Source organism: Phalacrocorax carbo, chromosome 1, assembly GCF_963921805.1.
Source record: "Phalacrocorax carbo chromosome 1, bPhaCar2.1, whole genome shotgun sequence".
Lineage (NCBI taxonomy): Eukaryota > Metazoa > Chordata > Aves > Suliformes > Phalacrocoracidae > Phalacrocorax > Phalacrocorax carbo.
Genome location: NC_087513.1, coordinates 30,131,616 through 30,155,373, shown reverse-complemented (window position 1 = coordinate 30,155,373; position 23,758 = coordinate 30,131,616). Strand labels below are relative to the sequence as shown.

General features: G+C 40.1%; 1 protein-coding gene across 1 annotated transcript in view; it reads right to left on the bottom strand.

The window, feature by feature from the left end:
* Positions 1-22,969, bottom strand: part of BMT2 (base methyltransferase of 25S rRNA 2 homolog) — a 38,067-nt gene extending 15,098 nt beyond the window's left edge. Inside the window, exons 1-3 of the mRNA XM_064447322.1 lie at positions 22,702-22,969; positions 11,637-11,778; positions 1,144-1,317 (exon numbers count right to left, since the gene is read on the bottom strand). Coding sequence (XP_064303392.1) covers positions 1,144-1,317; positions 11,637-11,778; positions 22,702-22,960 — 575 coding nt within the window. The 5' untranslated portion in view covers positions 22,961-22,969. The remainder of the gene's footprint in view (positions 1-1,143; positions 1,318-11,636; positions 11,779-22,701) is intronic.
* Between the last annotated feature and the right edge of the window lie 789 nt (positions 22,970-23,758).

The window sequence follows — 23,758 nt, the reverse complement described above, 5'->3', positions numbered from 1 at the left end:
GAGTCGGTGGTGGAAGTCAGCTTATGAGAAGCCACCACCTTAATTTTGGAAGCATCTGTTCTGTCTTGTCATAATAGGACAACAATGGAGAAAGTGTTTTCATTTTGCATGTAACTATTCAACTATATAGGCATTTGGGACCTTTATGCCTTTTGCAAGTTACTTTACAAACATGAGAAACCACAAAAGATGCCAGCTTGTAGGGACAGACATCTAAGAACATTAGCAACGTGCTACTAACTAATACTGTATCTAACAAAGCAAGTGCTGATCACAGAAGACACGGTACAATGAGGAAAAATCTCTTCACAGAACAGAAAAAACATTATTGCAGACAGTTGTAGGAACTAGTCTATAAAGAACATGAAGCAAGTCATAAGTAACATTTAACAATAATATGCTTATGCATTCATTATTCCATTATACTTGCAAAATATTAAATTCTTTCCATCACACATGGAATAGCCATAAACATGACCCATATTATTTAGGAAAAAAGAGGGTGAGACTGTAATTGAAATGAAGCTACTCCTGAATGCCAAAAGTAAAATTCTTATGTGAGAAGGTCAAAACCAAAATACCTCAAGGATACTACAACTTCTGCAGAGCCAGTCATCAGAAAGCTAGCACATTTAAAATTAAGGGCTATAATTCAAAATGGTTTTTGAAGTGTATAATTGGAATCAAGAGTTTCTCTGCAATGTTTTTATGAAGAGAAAGTTTTAAGTACTCTGATATTTACATCTGGCACTTTGTACTTACATAAGCAATTGACTTTTCAACAATGCTGAACAGCCATTAGATTCTAACTTAATTAACGTCTCCCTTATTTCACCTCAAGGTTTAATAGAAATTGCATTGCACACCAATGACATAGAAGAGTGAAATTGCTCTAACACTTAAATGAAGATGACTAAATTGTCACTCTCAAGTAATATTTTTTTATGGCATCCACCAAAATATACTAAAACAAATATTTCTTGAAACAGGTACATACATTCACATGAAAATTACCTTTCTTAACTATTAAAAATACATCACACTGACCTAATATGTTATGGGTAAAAGATGTCCAGGTAAGTCTTATCACAAACAGGGGTGGGGGTGGGGGGCGGGGAAGTCAGGAAGACAAGTAAGACTTACTCTTCTGTTATAGCTTCATGATTTGTCATGCCAAAGTTTGGCAAGGGATCTTCGATCTTGGGAGCCTGGGGAACATTTAAAGCTGGAGCGGTCTTGGAAGCAAGTAGTGCTCTTTTTTCATCTTTCTCAAGTGCTTTTCTTTTCCCACCGTTCTGAAAATATTCTCTGCATACACTAAAAAAAACAAACAAAAAAAAGAAAAATTCCCCAGAAAAACAGAATGCTATTTTTGCTCATTACAATAGATAAGACAGAAGACAGAGGTTTAAAAGATACAAGTGCTGTTAGCTCTTAAACAAATCTGGGGTTTACTGCAGCTTTGGTAAATCAGCTTTAAGAAAGATGCAATACACCCAAAGACACATTTGAAGTTGATTGGTGTTTTATTTCCAGAAATTAGGCTGTAAGTCACAGCTGAGTAAACAGATTCAGAATAGTTTCATCTGGATAGACTTTTAGAGCAGAACAGCAGAAGTCTTGTCAGAACATCGCCAGAGGGTAAACTTCAGCTGTCACCTAAGCACCACAGTTCTCTTCTAAGGTGCAAACAGTTATTAACTAGCTCCCCTTAAATGCAGGCGTTTTTGAAATATATGCGTCTTGCAAGGTATGCAGTGTAGGAGAAAAGAAACATAATCCAGGCTTATGGGCTAACTTATACACACCAGTTTTTAATTTTAATTGAGTTTGCCTGAGGTGTTTTTTGTTTTTAAGTAACAGATCTGTGGTAGCTGTATTATTGTGGAAGACTTCAGCTTTATTTTTTTTCCCTATACTTAATTATTTTGCTAGTAAGAACCAGAACAAAATAATCTGATCATACTCAAACAGAAATGTTAACCAGTTCAAAGGAATGAACATTATCAAAAAAGTTAAATTGAACCTGCACACTTCAACCAGTAGTCAGCATTAGTGTATGAGAAGAAAATATTATATTCAAGAATAACTGAATTTTGTCCACAAAATAGAAATAGAATTGGAAACCATTTGTTGCTGTAAAATTAAAAAGCCTGACTCACCTGGCACAAAGCAGTATTTTTTATTAGATGTGCCAGCTAAGTATTTGCATGGAAAGTTAACAGAAATAGTACTAATTTGAATGATATTTTCATAACAACCCATTTTTATGATGCTTTCCTGAAACTCAATTTTCCTCTAACAAAGCTGCAGAGATTTGAAGAAAACACTCCAGAAAATAAACTCAAGTGTAGTTTAATAACACCTTCTACAAAGCAGGATCAAGGTAACAGTGCTCCACATCACAGAATAAGGGAAGAACATGTTGGTATAATCCAGAATTTAAATCACAAATAGAGACAAGGACTTGAATACACAGGTCTTATCTAATGTCTGGTGATCTTATATACACCAAATATATGCAGCCTCTCCACTCTGTAAGAGGGGCGGGGGGGTGTCTTTGGAGTTAAGTTTCTTATAGGGAAACATACACAATCAAACAGGTACAGATAAAAAGTCACTTTCCTCCATGCTGGTATGAAATGAACACCTTGAATCAGTAAATATATAATTATGGTAGCACATCACGTCCAGGTTACTAATTCTTGCTGTGAGGAGGAAAAAAGTTGTCCTGGACTCATTTCTGCGCTGGCATGCTTATAGGACCTCAAGATCAAAACTGATAGGAGTAACTCAAAGCACAAGCAAGTTTTATTTGCTCAAGTGGGCCCTAGGCATTCTTGCACTAAATACACAAAGTCCACCTCAAAAAGGGCAAGAAGGAGGACCTGGGGAACTATCGGCCAGTCAGCCTCACCTCCATCCCCAGAAAAGTGATGGAGCAGTTCATCCTTGAGGTCACGTCCAGGCATGTAGAGGGCAAGAGGGTTATCAGAAGTAGTCAACATGGATTCACCAAGGCAAGATCATGCTTGACCAACCTGATAACCTTCTATGATGGCTTCACTGGCTGGGTTGATGAAGGGAGAGCAGTGGATGTTGTCTATCTTGACTTCAGTAAGGCCCTCGACACTGTCTCCCATAGCATCCTCACAGGCAAGCTAAGGAAGTATGGGTTGGATGAGTAGACAGCGAGGTGGACAGAGAACTGGCTCAACAACAGAACTTAGAGGGTCGTGATCAATGGGGCAGAGTCTGGATGGAGGCCTGTCACTAGTGGCGTTCCCCAGGGGTCTGTGCTGGGTCCAGCCCTGTTCAACATGTTCATCAATGGCTTGGATGATGGGACAGAGTGTAACCTCAGCAAGTTCACAGATGATACCAAGCTGGGAGGAGTGGCTGATACACCGGAAGGCTGTGCTGCCATCCAACGAGACCTGGACAGGCTGGAGAGCTGGGCTAAGGGGAACTTGATGAAATTCAACAAGAACAAGTGCAAGGTCCTGCACCTGGGGAGGAACAACCCCATGCACTGGTACAGGCTGCTGAGGAGGACCTGGGAGTGCTGGTGGGCAACAAGCTGACCATGAGCGAGCACTGTTCCCTTGCGGCCAAGAAGCTCAACGGTATCCTGGGATGCATTAAAAGGAGTGTGGCCAGCAGGTCAAAAGGGGTTATCCTCCCCCTGTAGTGAGACCACATCTGGAGTACTGTGTCCAGTTTGGGGCCCCCCAGTTTAAGAAGGATGTGGAACTCCTTGAGCAAGTCCAGCAGAGAGCTACAAAGATGATCGGGGACTGGAGCATCTCCCTTATGAGGAAAGGCTGAGAGACCTGGGTTTGTTCAGCCTGGAGAAGAGAAGACTGAGGGGGGATTTCATCAATACCTATAAATATCTAAACGGTGGGTGTCAGGATGATGGGACTAGGCTCTTTTCATTAGTTCCCAATGACAGGACAAGGGGCAATGGGCACAAGTTGGAACACAGGAAGTTCCAGCTAAACATGAGAAAAAACTTCTTTGCTTTGAGGGTGCCAGAGCAGTGGAACAGGCTGCCCAGGGAAGCTGTGGAGTCTCCTTCCCTGGAGACATTCAAAACCTTCCTGGATACGTTCCTGTGCCCCCTGCTCTAGGTGTGCCTGCTCAAGCAGGGGGTTGGACAAGATGATCTCCAGAGGTCCCTTCCAACCCCTACCATTCTGTGATTCTGTAAAATGCATACAGTAACCTTAGAGCAGAACACACAGCCATATGAGAAATATATTTATAATCAACAAGTTTATAGAGTTTAATGTTTACTGTTATAAACCCTCAGTAACCAAACCTATTTTCAGACCAAAGAGAATCTAGGTGGAATAAAGAAATAAAATCCGCATTTTAACAGTATGAAGCAAGATCACATGCAGAAGCATGAATAGCAGTCGAGGCTGCAATATTCCCATATAGACTGTGAAACCATACCAACTCCATCCATTAGAGACTGCACATGTGGAAAGACAACAATTCTGAAATTAACAAAGTTAAAGTAGGAGGAGTCAGTCATTTAACTTAGCAGGAAAGGGATTAAAAACAACAGCAATAAAAAGAGAACCCTAGAAAACATGAATTATTGCTGGTGTGCTAGTAAAAGTTGTATTTTACACTATATTGTATTATTTGTTTATAAGCATATGATCAATTTAGGGATAATGTCTTCCTTAACTATTTAGTTCTGTGTGCCATTTAGTCAAAGAAATTAAACTAAAAAAGATATTTCCCACCATTTCTCAGCTACCTTACTGCTCTGTTAGGATCTTTCAGTCCTTATTTTTATTCTAAGTATTTTCTCTCATTGTACCTCCAGAATCAACAGCAGTTTAAGTAGTGTTGCGCTGCCACCGATGCTGACATCTAAGTCAGAACGCATCAAAAAGTTCCCAACCTCAGTGGACCATATTTTTTTTTCCTCAACTATTGGTGTTATCAACTTTTTAATTCACTAGAAGCTGTATGTTGTCCAGCTTAACACTTAATGAGCTGTTGCACAAGAGAATCACCTACTTGTAAAGTGTACTATAAGCCCCTCTTGTCACCGAGAACCCACTTCTTCCTCATTCTTGGTACTGGTGCAGATCAGTATTTTTTCCATCACCCTACCCGTCTGTTACATCAGCTGAGTTCTCATAATTCTATATTCTTCCTAACTGACCTTCCTTGTCTGCACATAAGACACTAGCAAAGTCAGCAAAGAGCCAATGGAGTCAAAGGAGAAGCACCGTCTACTCCTGGCTTTTTGCTGATGGGCGGGAGGACCAGAGCCACAAGAAGGCCCAAGACTGGGTAAAATTCTTTATGTTCAGCTCCCAGCCTGCAAGCCTGTGCAGTACTACAAGGCAGCAAAACCCCATATCAAATCCATCCACCCAACCAAAAAACCTCAGGCGACGCCACACTTCATAACCACTGAGGGTTATCTCCATTTTACACCCTTCTGAAGTTACAACAATTCTGGAAGGATTACCACATGTTGCTCTCTTTGTTCCTGTGGCTTCAGACGAGCTGTCTTTGTACTCCCCTCGTGGGAGCAGACCTCACACCTACGTGGGGTAGCAGTGAGCACGCGGGCAGTCACTGCACAGTAGCTAACCAGAGATAATGCACGCACTAGTTTACCCCATGGTAACTTTTTGAGGTAGCCACATGTTTAACTTCATGGCCATTAAAAGCCATCATTGATCACACTGTGGTTTTGAGCATGCGCTATATAAGACTACATTTAACAACTGCCTCACATAATGAAGATAACAACCCTTAATTATCTACAAAGAGAAATAAAATTAAGGAATCTATTTTATAATTCTGAGAACTGACATGGCTCCATTTTTAACTGACATTTAAGCTTTCAGTCTTTAATGATACAATAATAGCTCTGCAATTAACATACATGTTTGTGAAGAATTGTGCAATGTAAATGCTACCTGAGCAAACACTTGCTACAGTTTACATAAACTGTGAAATAAATATTTCACCTCTAAACTGTTTAACTATGCTGGCAGAGACAGGTGAAGTGCCCAGTTCATATCTTTGCTTTGAAACAAACAAAGAAATCTAGATGTTTCCTCATTGAAACTTGTTTTCCATACTTCACATCTCAAATGGTAAACAACCTGTTCAAGTTGACCCTCCTGTTTCACCATTTGGGCCAGATACTTACAGGAAGTTTCACTAAAAGCCAATATGAATATATATTCATTTGTTATACTCTCCAGCAACGAGAAGCTTCTTTTTCAAATACATTGACCAAAACCAAGGGTTTCAATAGAATATATAGTTAAAAAAAGGAGGGTGAAATTGCCAAAGACTGACCACATGAGATTTACAAAGCCATGAAACAATCAGTAGGTAGTTCTTCTCATCAAGTAATAATGAATGACTAAAAACTGGTGTGGTCAGCTTTTATCATGGCAAAAAGCAGTTTCTGATAGCTGTTATCAGTGCTCGAGGGTTTCAAGCAACCAGTTTTACAAGATAGATGGACTGTGTTGGTTTTCTTTCCTTCTGCTTTATAATGAGAAGCTTGATTTACATTCCTTACAATATTTACTAACCAAAACCTAATATTGAAGACGAAGTTCAGTAAGGGTACAGAGAAATAACATATTTCCCTTCAGAGCTGAAGGAAAGTGTGGCTTTCTCATCATGGTTTGTCTGCAAAATGTTTTTCCCCTCCTCCCACGCATTGAGGAATAAGTTTATGAATGTCAACTGACAGAGCTGCTGGCTGAAAAAGTATAAACTTTTCTACATGTTTAACCCACCTACCCACAACCTCCAAAGAAAATCAAGGAAGAAGAATTCTCAATTTCCCTCATATACATTAATCATACCTAGAAGAGCAGAAAAGTTGCCTCTGGACCAAAAAATATTTTGCTATTGTCATGCACACCCAGCTTTAGGTTATGGAAATCTGTATTCAGCACAGGTGAGAGCACTAGGTTTCTCAGTGTAAAGTATTATGATTTTTTTATTATCATAATTATATTTTGTTAAACTTCCCATTGTATTCTACACAAGTTTCTCATTTTTCCATTTTATTTTTCATACTCTGTCTCAGTTTTAGGATTGAGATATTTTCCTTTTAAGAAGCATTATTAGGTCTGTAATCAGTGTTTCTCCAGAGTGGTGCCTACCCATTCACCCCAAGGCAGCTTCTGGAGGTGATATCCTTTGTTACTGGAGGATTCCAAGAACTTGAAAATAGGCAGCAGTTATCATATGATCACTGCTCTAGTTAGCTCTGGTGTTCAAACAAACAGATACGATTTTGTCAGAACAAAGTATTATTTAAAAGCAAAATTTAAGACAGTCATACAAACATGAATAATGATCATTAAGTCTCTCTTCTATTTTAAATGGTGTCCCTCCTCCTGTTTACACACCTCCCTGTTACTTCCATTCTCCAGAAAGGTAATTGCTCAACTGACTGCATTCATCAAAAAAGCTGCAAAACAACATTTGAAGTCCCTTCAACAGTAATTAATTCAATATTCCAAACCCAAACAGGATCAGTTTTACAGTTCTAGAAGGGACCTGTTATTCTCAAAGTTCTTCTAAGAGATCACTTAGCCTTCTCTTCTTTTGACTACGCAGTCCCAGCTTCTAGAAAAAACCAAACAACCCAACCCCAAGGCTTTTGTGGAAAAAATTAGAATATTTTTGATAATTTATTTATCTGTCTTTGTGTTGAGCTGTTTGTTATTTTTTAAACGCAGTGGCCAAGGTAATAACTTGGCTAAGAGCAATACTAAATCAAGTCAGATGAGTATTTTACATATCTGGTGGACAATCTCATTAACACACTCCAGTATGATATTTACCTTAATGAGATACTTTTGCAATAGACTGTTTCATATTCAGCTTGTGGCCTGCTACAGAATCCAAATGCTTTTCTAGAAAACTGACACAACCAATTACTCCCTGGCCTATGTTTGTAAAGTTGATAATATTTGGTATAGTTAACAACACTGTTAATTTTAATCCTGCTCTCAGAGTAACAATCCTTTTCTGTTTGGTCTCATTTGCAAATTTAATAAACAGACTTTATTCTAGTAGATTGCTAATGAAAATATGGATTAGTAATGGATGCAGGGGCAGACACGGACAGAGTCATCAGTAAATCGCATTTTAAAGATAAGCTTCTAACAGCTATTCTCTGCAAGTTTTTCCAAACCGTTCTGCACTCACCTGACATTAACTTCATCAGGGCTATATTTCTTCAGTTTGCTCTTGAAACAGTCAAAAGACTTTTTTTTTTAAAAAATGCAGGTTTAGACAGTGCTTTGTCATGATCGTTAGGAGTGCAGATTTTGGTTTTTGTTATTAAAAAATAGCCAAGTCAACACAAATCTTCACACTGATGCAAAAGCAACAGAAAGAAACAAACCTGCTGGTCTAGCTTTTTTTGTTCGAACTAGAACAGGCTAGCATTCATTGTCCATACAAAGGCTCACCAGCCTACCCATGCCAGCAAAAATTAAGAGTTAGGACAATTATTCAGGATAGACATCATCTTACCCTGTTTTGGTTCAAGGTTTTAGTTTTGTGTTGTAACATAAATGAAATGAAAGAGGAATGGAAGTGTTAATTTCCAAATATGATTTGCTACTCTGTATTCAGTTTTCCAAAGATATAAAAAGAAAGCAAGGAAGGACAGCTGAGTGTTGCCCAGGCTTTTTACAATGCCACTCAGGGGATCGTTAACCTACATCTGAAAGGGGACAAAGTTTTAATCCCCGTTCCCCCTGCCCCTCTCCCCAGTTGACAGTTGTATACTGTTGCCCTGAAACAATAAAAGCTTGCCCTATACCATGCAGCACACGGTCATCAGCACAGTCTATCATGTACTGCTTTCCAGCTTTTAAGGTTTCTAAAGCCTGGCTATGTGCTTGTTTAAATCAACTAGTGAAGAAGTAAAATAGTAAGTTATCTGGTTTAAGAATTAACATCAGAACAAGCATTTTTCCAGTGTCTTCAACTAAACAGCTAGACTTTTGAAAGGAGAGCACTGAGAGAAAATTGTTATTTTTGATCTTGAGAAGTACACGTGGCTTCTCTAGTGGTTTTTCTGTATTCTCTGATTTACTTTATCCGGTGCTTGTTTATAAGAGAATACAAGGAAAAAGAAGAAAAAAAAGTTGTTTCTAACTAGTGGAAAAACACTTCTCAGCTTCAGATCTCTGAAAAGATCTTCCTTGAAAGAAAAACAAAAAAACCTTAGACTCTTTCTTTAGCCAGGGGTTCCCAAGTATTTTCAGCATTCCACTCCCAAATTAACCTTCAACTAATACATCAGCTACCTTCCTGCTGTCATGGTGACACAGTTAAAGCACTGAAACAAAAGCTTTCAGTGAAGTCTCATGCAAGTCAAGTTCTCCCGTATGTAATTATACAACCAGACACAAGGAGGAGTAACAACAATGGGACCTGCCATCTGTCTGGCACACCTCTTGGCCCTTTGAGAAGGAACAAAAAAACTGCAGAACACAAAGTCAATCTGGTGTGTTCTGATATCTAGCCATCCAGGCCTCAGTTTAATCTGAGGCACACAAAAGTGAAAACCACCCCTCTTTTTCTACTGATGTTAAACTTCTGACCCCTTGACTTTGCAAACTGAAAGGTACATGCTTTAATTGAAGCTTTATGCTGAGACGGAGCATTTTAGTATCTCTCAACAGGTGGATTCCCTTTTCAGTATGAGGTTCATGCTGCAAGGCCCAACCCAGACACTTTAAATGTTTACTTTGTAAATCTTGTAGTAACTACTAACAGAAACCAAGTGAGAGACAGAGCCAAAAAAACTTCAATACACAGACCATCAACTGTTCCTCCTCTGTCCACAAGGAACACTATCCTGTCCTACATGGCAACAGACAAATTTGCCACAAGCTAAAGGAATACTGTTTACCTGAAATTACTTTAAAGTAACTGCACACAGCTCTACTGAAAAAAGTTTCACGTATCAGTTGACAATCAAAGTCTAAGAAAATATCGAGCAATGTTCCACTGGAATCTGTCCTGGGTCCAGTACAATTAGTATTTTCACAGATAACCTGAACACTGAAACAGTCAGTACTCCTAACTGATCTGTGAATGATTCTGAGGTGGGGGAGGGGTAAATGCTGCAAGAAATTACAATATTAGAATTCAATATGATTCAAGAGTGTGTTATATAGTAAAGAGAAGTACAAATATTAGTATTTCCACAGAAGTGATGAATAGCAGAAGTATGAGAAAACAACCAGCAACTTCAGAAGCTTGTAAAAAAGAAACAGGCAGTTGGGGATCAAAAGTGAGCATAAATCAATGCCACACCAATACAAGAAAACCCACCAAACAAGGTCAGCAGCATAAGAATTTACTACAACCTTAATAAGATTTCTTCATTTTATTTAACCCTGCCAAGGCCAGGGGAATGCTGTATCCCTTTTTGGGCACAGTTCTTTCCAACTGTTTAACTGATTTCACCTCCCTTGTAACCGGCATAAGGATACACAAAACATGTCTGTAAGAAGGTCTATAGAGAAACACTCAACTAGTTTTTGGATTTTTTTAAAGCTAAAGGATACAATATTGATACGTAAAGGAATGGTTTTCAAGTATTTAAGTGCCTGTTGTAGGTAAAAAGCAAAACAGCTTGTTATAACTTGCTCCATTTCCAGAAGCCACAGAACAGCTCAAGTCGCCACCAAGATGTACTATAGATCAACTGTTTCACAATTGTCCCCCCTCTTTGTTTTTAAGGGCACAAAGGACCCATGTAACAAATTTAAATTTAGTATACCATGCTTGGTTTTCTTTGCTGCCTTTTGCTCATCACCCTGCAACACTCACCTGCAGAACCTACACACAAGTTACTTTTTGCCGGTCTAAAGTAATTCCCAAGAGCAGGACCACTGATAAATTCTCTTCCTAGACAGACTTCAATATTGGTTTATTCTGCTCTATGGATTCCATGGTATGCCTTGAATGCCAACTGTGTGTTGGAATACTGAGTGACTCTTTTAGGAATTTATTTTTTTCAAGGGTTGAAATAGTTTAGCTGAACTCATTTCATGACTACACTATTATGACAACCCAATAAAAATTACATGTTTATGTCATACAGGAATTTTAAAAGTTTTAAACCAATGTAAAATGAAGTTTCACCAGAGATTAAAGTCAAGATTAAGACTTGAAAATTACACAGCAGAGATTCGCATTTAGAGATCAAACACTATTATACACACAAATCAAACCAAAGCCATGAAAATTAAACTTGAGCTACACTCACTGCATTTGCTCAGTTTAGGTACAAACGTATAAAAAATTACTTCATAGGTTTACTTGCAAATAGCTTCAGTATTTGAGGAAAAAAACCCCTTGTTTGTTGCAGATACAGCTTATGATGTGATTTTTTTATAAGGTGACTCTTTTTTAAAGTATTTCCTTAGTAAGTTGGAACATTAAGAAGGTATTTGTTTTAGAAAGCAATAAATCATTAACATGTTATAGAAAAAAAATTAAAAATTGGCAAAAAAGCAAAAAAAGCTTAAGCCTTGTATTACAAATAACTGCAAGTAGAAGTGTGCAATTGCATCTTTCAAATACACAAGATTTACCTGCAACACCATTCAATTCGGCCTTCCCCTTCACAAGTTTTTGCCCAGTGATTATCTGCAAGGTTTTTCATTGCCACAGCATATTCACACAGAGTTTCCTCATCCTCACAGTGCTCACGCCAGATCTTATCAAAGTCTCCCACTAAACAAAACAACAGAAAAAACTGCACATTAGATACAAAGTGTCTCATTATCTCCATGGCAAAATCCCCATCTTCCAATTAAAACAAGTTACATAATGCACCAAGAGATTACTTTACCCGCATGTAACAAAAACAAGGTCCCCTTTCTCTAGTCAAACACAAAATTGCATGTTTTGGAGAAGGAAGGGGCTATCGGGTACTTGGGAAACTAGCAGTATTCTCAGTATACTGATTTTGTTCAGTTTGTTCTGTGAAATTTAAGTCCCTGGGAAGTTTTGCTTTCACATTTCTGTGCATGAGCATTAACATGACAAACATTTTAGAAATGAAGGACTGAAAGGCTTCCTAGTAGCATTCACATTTCTGGCAAATACTACGGATGATACTACATGCAAAAATGCAGAAATGGAAGTTTAACCCACACTATATATTTCTTTGTATATATTGGAAAAGGAATTCAAGCCTTCATTGATGTCTGTCTAGTCTAGCCAGTCCCAATAAATTAGCTTCTAGAGAACAGGACTGAAGAATCAAGCCGACTATGGTCAGGAAATCACTGATAAACTTGTCTGCTGATCTTTAGGGAGAGATTTATTTCCATGCTCCTCACCTTGCTGAAAAGAAGTCTTGCAGGTTAAGTTCTGGCACTTCAAAGTAATTAAAGATGATGATTTTCCCTCTTTTGCTGCTAAGTATCCACTTCTAGCTTGCTTTACATAATGTACTGCTAAACAAAAACAACATAAATGCTAGTAGTGGCTAGCCACAATTCCTATTGTGGTTTCTGTAGCACTGAAACCCTTGGTATACTTTACTAAAAGGACATTTCTGCCCTAAGAAGGAAAAATACATGCTCACTGGTATGTTCTTCACTAATTCCTCCTGTGTTTCCTAATCACAAACGTGTGCACACATCTCAAATATATATAAATCTGCAGAATAAAAATTATCTGTGATTTCGCACCTACAGGCTGATACAGCTAATAAGTTTTCAAGAGCAGAGCTATACTTTAAGCTTTGACTCGGAGAACCAATACGCATTTCACAAAACAAGTCCAGAACCAGTTTTTGTAGCACTATCCTATTACAAAGAAATATTTAAAATGTGTATCAAGGATAAGCTAACTCTTAATGTCTGCTAAAGCCTGCAAGTAGCTTACGGTATAACCTGTCCTTCTCATATCAGGAAGAGATTTCTGCTTCTAACCCACTCATGGCAATTTCTTTCATGTGCTTTGTTTTAATCAGCAGTAAATAACTAACAGATTTCTTCCAGAGGCAACCTCCCCACCCCCCCTTGTGCAAAGCAGTAACAACCTCTCTTCTCCAATTACAGCAAGACAGGGTACAATGGACAAGTATAGACAGTTGCATACTTAAGAGATTTAAACCAACCACCTAAGTTACTTCCTATTTAAGTTTGGTTTAGAGATGTCACAACAACTTTCCTCTTCAAAAATATGCAACTAGCACACTTGTAGAATCATAAAAGTGAGCTGTGTTTATACTGCCCTGTGTGAGGTGGCAGTTGAGATGGAAGTGAGTAAATGTGATTTAGTTTTAACAAAATAGGAAAGCTATGCAAGAAATCACATATTCTGCTTGCTATTCAACAAGCATATATATGAAAGTTATTAGACCAGACAAAAAACAATATAGTATTATATTTGAGTGGTATCCCTCATTATTTCCCAAATGATCCAAGTACAGAGATATATACACTATGTAAGAAAAGGTGCTGGAATGGTCACCAACTGACTGCCAAAGCAGAGAAACACCCAAGTCACAGGCAGGCCCCCACAAGGGTTTCTGGCTAAGACCTCTAGGTCACTCTTCCAGAGCTTTCGAGGGAGCCTTCTGTAGGAACAACCATTCAGGACAGAATATACTCTACTGATGAAAGAAAGCAAGAAGTGGTATAGACAGCAAAGGGGACAAATGAAGCATAACTCTTACAAATCTTTACTTCTTGTGTCAAAGCACAGAAGCTACACAGCATTAAGCCAGAAAGCAGTAGCCAAGTTCAAAATGTATTCTCAATAGCCAATTAATTCTGGTCCAATTTAGATATAGTTTCATAGTTTCTCTGCCACAGTACTCTGAATCTTACATGCTCCAGACAACTGTGGAACACTCGAGTGACATGCAGTTGCTGAAGTTTTAGCTGAAGAAGACATGAGTAATTAAAAAGGAAAAAGGAACAAGTGAACACTTCCCGAGGGAAAACATCACAAATACAAACCCCAAGTTTAATGCTGTTGTTCTAATCCATTCCTTTGTTTGGTCTATTCTTAAACAATTACTCTATTTCCAAATACCACTTTCCCTTAAAACTTTAGAAATTTCTTCTTCCCCCTCTGCCTTAACTTGCCAGTCCTTTCATATAGCAAAGTGGCGATGCCTCCTAACACTGAATCCTGCTCTCGTAGCAACTCTTCTTATTTCCTTCTGAACAAGGCAGGGGTTTGCACCTCTCGCTCAAAGTCAGATGAGGGGCAAAAGAGCCCACAGATAAGGGAACTTAAATTTAGATATACAGCAGCAGACCCAGGGCTGACTACCAGCACTCTGGGACATGAACTTCGGGTTACAACTGAGCTGCCTATGACAGTAACAGCTTCTTGGCACTGGGCTGACAAGAAAAATAACACTGAATGATACAGACTATTGGAAGAGACATGCAGAACAAAAGTGAAAAAATAATCACAAAGTAATTCTGTCACACATCCTATATCAACTCAATTCTGCATGTACTTCTGGTTTGTTTTCATCTACCAGTACAACAGATCTAGAGAGATACAGAGAATGGCAACACAGAACAAATGCAGCACAGCTTCCATATAAGGAACAACTAAAGAGAGACAAAAAAAAGATGTATGAAAGCAGGAAAGGACAGACCTCCACAAGATCAGAACTGACAGAGGAAAGGTAAATGTGGAACAACTTCTGGTTGTTCTAAGAGTAGAAGACATTCAGGAAAAGCACAGAAGAGCAGCTTCAAAGCAGAACAGTTATTTCTTCACCAAATGTATAATGAAGCTTAAAGATCATGAGGCTGGGCAAACTAAGGGAAGAAAATCCACAAACCCCATATTCAAAGATGTGATTTCTAACTCAGGAGCTCCTAGACCATGAAATCATGGAGACAGAATGATAAGCAAGCCTATGGTGATATTCCTGCAGCACTTCTCATATATTCTTGTCTAAGCATCTGCTGTTGACCCACTGTCAATACAGGGTTTGTTATGACGCCCATTTGTCTCCCCTTCCATTAATGTAAGCTCCAGAACAACTGCAGGTAAAGGGTTTTCTTAAGACACTGGCACCACTGTGCAGGGACCTTCAACGAAGTTTGAGGTCTGGTTTTCCTTGAGCAAGTACCATGGTAGAGAGTTGTTCTTGTGATTTTCCTCCATTCTTCTCCAGGGTAAACTTTGAGAAGGCATAGACAGGCACTTTAGACATTTACAGGAACTTTAATTCTAGAATCATGCTCCAATACTGAGTTGAAAATGCACATAATGCTTCCTACCTGTTGAGATTTTGAGGTAGTGACTACAACAGGTCTTCCACTACCCAATTTCAAACACAGCAGAACTATGTATTTTTTCAAACAATACATTATAATCCATGTGCAAATACTGCATTAACTCTAGTGGAGTTATAAACATTTATTTAGGAATCGTTGCTTATGTAACCAAAGAGGCAGTAAAATATGCAGGAAGGTTTCACCACAAAACTAACGGTTACTAAAGAAATAAGATAAATAAAATCTTCCGTTAAGTGATCCATAATGGTGTAAATTAAATAGAAGTTTATGGTAGCCTAATTTAAGGGAATTAAAAAAAAGTGTCTCAACTTCAATCACATCTTAAAGTTAATTTTGTGCATTAAACTTTTCATCTCATGTACTCATGACCATACCATAATATAAAGTTTAAGGCTACTCAACACTCTTACTATGTACCTGGAAACCATCTTTTATGTGATTTAAAACTTGTTTTGAGCACCGACTCTTCAGAGATCTTCATAAGCATCAGATCTCCATCAAGGAATCAGTTACGCCATCATCCAGCTGAAAAGCGTGATAGACAAGACTGGCTCATAACAGGAATTTCACACGCCTCTCAAATCACTACAGTGACATCATTTTAAAAATATTTAATGTTTGGTCTCCTCTCTATCTACAACTGCCCAGAAAATAAAGTACTTACTCTTCACCTTGAAGATTAACTATTCCTTTCAAAAGCACAAAAAGCCCAAAGCCCACCTCTTTCTAGCAATTCTGTCAGTAAACAAATGACTGACCAACTTGTAGGCTCTTTGTAACACAGCCTATTCCAATGCAATAAAAAAAAAATCCAACACCTTTTACCTAAAACAGATGAATCCCTCTAAATAATTTCCGCCCACTTTAATACTGTCTGCAGAATAGCCAAATCACACCCCCAACCCAACCACAGAGTAATCAGCAGTTACTGAATCCTGTCACAGAGAGAACAGGTCAGGCACGTAGAAGTTATTTTTAAATAATCCTAATTACAAGATAGTTTTATCTGTGGGTAACAGTAATACAGACCTAATGTTAGCTGTAAGTTTCAACAACTGAAGACATTTTTAATAAAGAAGAAAGAATCGTACAAGCTCAGTAAGGACTCCCCTCATTCCACATTTATTTACAAGATCTCAAAGGTCCCCAGCAGTGTGAGAAGACCAGGTTTGCCATTCTTGGTGGGACAGTCCCACAGTAACTCCTCTCTCCAGAGAACCTGTTTTTAAGCTTTCTCCCATCCTATTTTTTGTTTGTCTTTTTTATTTTTAAAACACATTTCTTTATAGAGTGTTAAAAGGGGGAACTGCCATTTAAGCTATTTATTTCATAAACATACAAAAAATAATTAGTTAATTCATCTGCTATTTAAAGCATTCACTGGGGGTCAGCTTATATCACCCTGAAGAATGATCTATATCTCCAATCCTCTATAAATCTCTGACGGCTTTCACACAAACAGTGGGGAGCCTAATTGTGATAGTTTAAGCAATTACTGCCCCCAGGTGTTGGATTTGCTCTACTGGAAATTATCACCCCTCTCCTCTTCCCCCAGCCTGACTTTGTGGGATGGACTATGTGCTGCACCTTACCGACACCAGCACAGATATGAACACATTAAGAGAAACTACTGATTTTCGTAATTTCTGCAAATGCAGGAGGAAATGTCAGAAGCAGCTGAGGCACAGGTACAGATTTCATTATGCTGACCCTGCAACAGGAACGCGACCTTACTCACCAAGGCAATAAGAAGCATGAAATGAGGCTATGTATAGCTGTTTGTTCAGTGGATGCAAGTTGGTGCCATAGCCAGTGGGTTTTCAAAATCTGTGGGCTAACTAAATGATACCAGTTATTAAATCCCTGAAACTGTAATACTATGGGGTTTCTAACCAAAGCTTCACTGCAAAACTGGTGTGCCAACAGTAAGGGACAGTCATATCTTGATGCCCATGTCATAAAATAGCATAAATTTTAATGAAAAGGCATCTAGTTTCTATTGCTTAAAAATGTAACAGTATTACAAAACACTCCCCTCTTCCAAGAAATGAACGCAAGTGGGGAAAGACAAATGGAGATCTTGAAAACTTAGGCTTTTTTCTACAATAAGCCAGTTATATTTAACAAAAAGGAGTAACAACTAGTAACTGATCATGCAGAGTTCAGTGAGAAAGTTTTCCTGTCCTGTGAAAAATGCCACTATTTCAAAATGTTTCCTGTTTCACATCAGGAAGAGCTTAAGATCTCTCAAGGTTTTTCACAAAAATCATGAGAGAGGAAGAGACCATAAAAAAAACTGGCTTCAGAACAAGACTTCACATGAATGTCTAAACCACTTACCTACTCAGGCTACTTATTACCATGAGGCAGGGTCCTGTAAATTCTTCCTAATTTTCTGGGTTTGAAAAACCTCTTAAGAAAGTTATCATCCATTTCTTTGAAGTTGCAACAAATCTTTCTTTAAGGAATCAAACTACCACTTAGAAATGTTCCTATTAGTTACTGTATCACAGAAGCTGATATCAGTACAATAACCACCTACGTGATTTTAAGCCCGTGCAGCCTTAACAGGTGTATGGAAGGAGAAATGAAACATTTTGGTGAACATACAGCAAAATATTTTATAAAATACCTTTATAGATACCTCAGCAATTTTTTTCCATTTGTACTCAATACAGGATTTCCAGAATTAGATGGTCCTGTAAATTATCTTTCCAGACTACACCCAAAGCCATCTATAACTGAGGGTCATGCTGCACAGAACATGTTTACTTGATAAACACAGCTCTGCATGACTACAAAGGCAATAAACACAGTAAAAAAAATGGCTGCCTCTGTATCAGGGGAAGGGATTTTTATCACAGTAAAAATTAAACCTACTTGGCTGCTACAAGCAACTGCAAACAAACAAACTAGTATCACATAGCAGATGTTCAACAGATCATGTTTAGTTCCCTAAGAACCACTAAATCTGCTTTTACAAGCCTGTCTGTCAAGCCTGACAGACATCAGCATACATGCAACATGTGCAACCAATACAACATGCTCCAGCCCATGGCTGCAGGTGCCTAAGAGATGCATAGAGGAAAATACTATGAAGTTTGGGGTCACCTATGGTACCAGGCCACAGAACCAAAAGCAAGAGATTAAACCAAACACTTTTTTCCCCCCATTCCCATGTTGTAACAGACTAGTAGTAGATATTCAAGTGTTGTGAAAAACCTTAATTTCTGTACTTTTCAAGTGCTTGTATCAACCATACAGAACCCTGAAGTTTCTCTTAAGTGAGTAACTGAGCACTTGAGAGCTGTTTCAGCTTTTGGATTTTACCCTGGTGTGTAAAGCAATTAAGATTAAACTAATCCATTTGGACAGGAAACAGAAGTAAAACTTCAGAGAAACACGAGTCTTATGATAATGAGATACTCTGAACACATTACACCTCAGTGTGTTCTCTTCTCACCTAAGAAAGTTTTCTTCACGAAGACAAAGTTTATAGGCTAACCTAAGGAATGATGTGTATTTTTAGGAACCAGTAGACAGGTTTTGTCTGTCTCTACCACTGCCTTAAAGTAGTCTGAAACAACTTCTTAAAGATTAGCTAATTTAGCTGACATATTCACTCAGTGTGGACAAGGACCAATCACCTTAATTAAAAAATACATTTCCCCCCTCCCCCCACTAAAAAACCACAATCATTTGTTAAACTTCATTAAACCATTTTAAAATATTTACTACTGTAGAATCCATAGTGGAAAAAAGACTATCCTGCAATCTCAAAATATAAAATCTGCCATGGCATTTATGATTACATGCTTCCTTTCTTTATTTACTAATTAAGAACAGAGAGGGTATAAGAAGGGAAGGAAATCCAAAAGGATGGAAAGAAAAGGAGATCAAAAAGGAGAAGAAAAATATTCCTACTAGAAGTCATACCAGATTAGTAATATCCTGAAAATAGGAAGAGGTACCAGTCACACAGTAAAAAAGTGAAAACTGTTGAAGAAAAAATGCACTTCAATGCAAACTTAAAAGAATTTGAGCCGAATCATTATGAACATGGCAAATGCTTGTCAAATAGACTGGCATGCTCTGGGACTATATGGCATGAGTCACAGCACAGAAGTACAGACAAAATCCATCTACCATACTTGCATGTAAAAGTGGTTCAAACAACGCAGAAATTAAAGAAGCCAAGATTCAGCTTTGATGAATCTCAAGAGTTAGCATTTTTCACCAAGGAAAAAAAAACAAGTGAACAAAAAGCAAAACACCCAAACCATCAAATCCTTTAGATGACATAATGCTGACTAAACTTTACTCTAAATTCCTTAGTGACTGCAAAAATTTGTTGTGATGCATGCCTAGTTAAGAAATATTGCTTCTGCACTTTGACAAGTATGCAACTTCTTCAGAAATATGTTAGCTTGCAGTTTTGAAGCATATTGTCACTTTTCCACTGGCTCATCTTCAAAAAAAGAGGGCAACCATTGTGGGAAGTGAAACAAAATGATAACAATGGTGCAGTCATAAGCAAGTCAGATAATACGCTGGCATGCCTTTTACAATTGCTCATTGAAACTCAAGGCTTGCTAACATCAGCAAGGCAAATGAATTCTCAAAGAAATAAGCTTATTAAAATTAGGTCTGTATAACTTCTATCAACAAACATCTGTGTCTCAAGGAAGCATCCATTTCCCTTCAACACTTCTAACAGAAGACAGTAACGCAAGATCAATACAATACCAAGGGCTTTCTTAGGCTTATCTACCCTGTGCAACATAATCATATAGCTTTCAGAAGGGTAATCAACATGCTTTTTCCTCTACCAAAAAAATTAATATGCAATTCTATTTTAGTATCTACAGACAAAGCACCAAAGTCCATGCAACAGCAATTCTAGTACAGTTTGCTTATTTAGCCAGAATGGAAACCAGCTTCATAGAACTCTAGTAAACATGAGAAGAGGCAGAGGTAAAAAAAACAATACAAGATTCTGGAATAGTACAGATAGCTCTGTTTCTGCTTCCTATGGAGGGAGTGCACTGCACTGTGGAGACAAGAGGCTTTCCCCATGTAACAAGCTGTAAGCATATAACCGAGGATGCGTTTTTTACCTCTGCCTTTTCATACCAAAGTTATAACTTAATTCATACTGAGAGTTACAGATGATATGTTGTTTTTTTAACTTATGTTTAGTAAACTGTCAGTTTTTTATTTTGTCAGGGTAACATTTGCCACTCAGTGTCTCTGTGTATTGGAAAGCAAAACAAACAAAAACCCAAGACAAGATCCTTCAGAAGTCAAGCACGTACTAGTATTACAATTTCAGAATTACTTTAAAGGCATTTAAGGAGGAGATTCTCAAATTTGCTTTTAGAAGCATAGAGAAATGTAGGGATCAAAGACGCCAAAAATAAAATTCTGAAGTTGAAACAACCTAACATATGAAGTACTATGACTACTTATCACTAGGAACTTGTAAAGACTACCTACTATTGGATGGGTAGGTAATGGGTGGAGCTCTCCTTGTTGCATAGACACAATGTGATGAACTGTTTGGGTTTTAACCCTCTCCATGAAAATACATACAGTATTGCTAATTTAGAGTGACTAGAAAAATCACTGTAAAGTTTCCACTCACACACGATTTACAGGACATGTAAAGTAAGTTAAAAAGTACTATTTGCTCTTTCTTTTAACCAGTATACACTGAACTAAAGATAAAACACAACTTACCCTTGCATACTAACTTGCTCTTTTCTGAGAAGTAGGCTTACATAGACTTCCATGTAATTTAGTCTCTCATCTAAAAAAAATTGAGTTGTTACAGAGACTGCTCACTTTTTTTTTTAAAGTTAATACTGCTAATGTTTGTCTGTCTTAACCTCCAGGCACTCTAAAATAACAGAGAAATACAAACTGCTCAAAAGCTGGGCTCTTTTGCCAGGATTTGACTATTAAAATGTACTACGCTCCTTCAGCTAAATGTCAGGAGAACAAGGGAGATCCTCCCTTCAGTTTTGGCTCACCAAGGCCAATATAAACAGTGATTCTTGATCACTGTCTACATAGTAAATATCCGTGCCCATATCCCACAGACAGGCTCCTGGTAGAGACTTCTTAAGTGCAGAAGGCAGAATGACCTTGTTACTTTAACAGAAGTGTCATGTGCAGACATAGAGGAGAGGCAAGAACTAGTGCCTACAACAAGAGAAGTTCACATTTCATAAATGTCCTTCTTGAGGTGTACGCACCAGGTCAGCAAAGAGCTGTGGACTCATTAGAAGATTGAATGGATGATTTTTTTGTAACCTGTCTCGTAAAGATTAGGCAGATCATTATAATCAACCTGAGGAGACTACAAATTTCAGCAAACAAATATCAAGTCTGATGCTCATCTGAAAGCATTTCTGGGAGGTTTTAAGCATTCCAATACCACCCATAAGAACCTTGCATAAGGACATTAATACTAATAATAGTAGATTTTTCAAGGGCTTAGAGTAATTTATTTTTTAACAGCTTTCCCCCCAACTGTTCTGCTTAGTGCTCCAGTCTGAACTATTCCTCCACGTCTAAAAGGCAGGAGGCATAAACAGTTCACAAAGACCCTTCCCTCTCCAGATCACCATTGAATCTCTCTTGGCACTCGTGACCTACTGTCCTCCCCACTCCTGCAGATCCTCAGTTTGGAAAACATTGCTGTACAACTTGGAAGCCGCCTGTGGTGAAAGGCCTTGTTGCAGCTATCAGCTATTCTTCATTCAGCTATATGTACATGTCACAGGGAGCGGGAAGGCAGGGCCGCAGGGACTCACGGCCACCCACACACAGGTGTAGCACACCTTTAGCCAAGCGCACGTTTTCACTTCGCAGCATTATCCATGCACGCCGATCCTCTTTCTCCTACATCCCACGGGAAAAGCTCCCCAGAGACGCGCCGTGAGCCCTCCTGAGCCAGGAAGGGGTCTCCGCTGCCAAGAGCCCACGGAAAGGAGCGAAACGGCAGCCCCGACCGGGGCTCCACGGCGGGGCTGCGGACAGCCGGCAGCAGCCCCGGTGGCCCGGGGAGGAGCAGGAAGCCGGCCCCGAGCTGCCCTCGGCCACCCCCCCCACCCCGACACACCCCCTTCGGCAGCAGCCCGCGGCCCAGCCGGCCCGCTCCGCCACCGGCTGTGGGGACCGGGCCGGGCGGCCGGTGGGGGGACACCCACCCCAATCGGCGCGGAGCCCCCCGCGGGGGCGGCTCCCCTCCTCCCGCCACCGCACGGCGTCTCCCCGCCGAACCGCCCGGCCCGGCTCCCGCAGCGAGGGGAGCGGGGCGGCCCGGCTTGGGCGGCGCGGAGGGGGAGCCCCCTCCCCCCGCGGTTACCTTCCCGGTACTTCTTGCGCAGCCGCCGGTGGACGCTCTTTACCACCCCCGACAGCTTCTCCTGCTCCAGCTTCCGCTCCTGCTCCAGCGGCGGCGGCAGGGGGACGGCGGCGGCAGCAGCAGCAGCAACAACGGCGGCGGCTCCGCCGGTGCGGGGCCGTGACTGGGGAACGGCCTCCATGGTGTTACCGCTGCTCCGCCGCGCGCAGCCCGGCTGAGGGGGAGGCGTGAGCGCCGGGCGCTTTGGCGGGGCGGGCATGCGCGCCGGCCCCCGCCCCGCCCCGCCGGGCATGCCGGGAAATGGAGTCTCCCACCGCCCCCGCCGCCTCAGGGGCCTTCGGGGCGTCTGCTGCCCTCTCTCGGCCTTGAGGGCACGGGGCTGGTCGCGCCTCCGTGGTCCGCGCTTCGTTATTTTCAGCAAAACTCTCCACAGCCCACATCTGGAGTACGTCACCCTGTGGCGCTCAATTAACTAGCGGGAGAAATTAGGTGGAAAACATGCTAAGGGTATTGGGGCAGCGCTGCTGCAGTGGGGGCTCCTCTCCCTGGCATTCCCCAGCTCATGCACTAACCCAGAGACCCCTGTAAAAGGTCTGAGTGTGAATCCCTCTGAAGCAGGGTGGTAAAAACCGTTCCCCACCCACAAAAGACCTTGCAGAAACAAACTGAACTCAAAGTAAAGCAAAGCTTGATAGGTTGGTGTCCGTGGTGTGGACATGAGCATCTGAAGACCACGGTTTCGTAAAGGCTTTTTGCTGTCTTCACGGAGCTGCTGGGCCTGTTTCTTGGCAGAGTACGGTTTCTGACATTATCTGGGTGGAAATACACCTCCAGACAAGGAGCAGCACCTGCAGCCGGCAAAACTGCCCCTCGCAGGGGAAGACCTTTGCCTGCACCTCTCTCTACCCGGCTTCAGCCTTTACACCAAACCCAAAGTACTTCAATTCTCTCTTTCAGTTGTCGTTGGAAATAGGATAGACAAAACCACACTCATCACAGGATCACAGCAGGGAAATCTGCCATGAAGCTGCTTGTTTGTTTGACTTGGCCAGAAGCA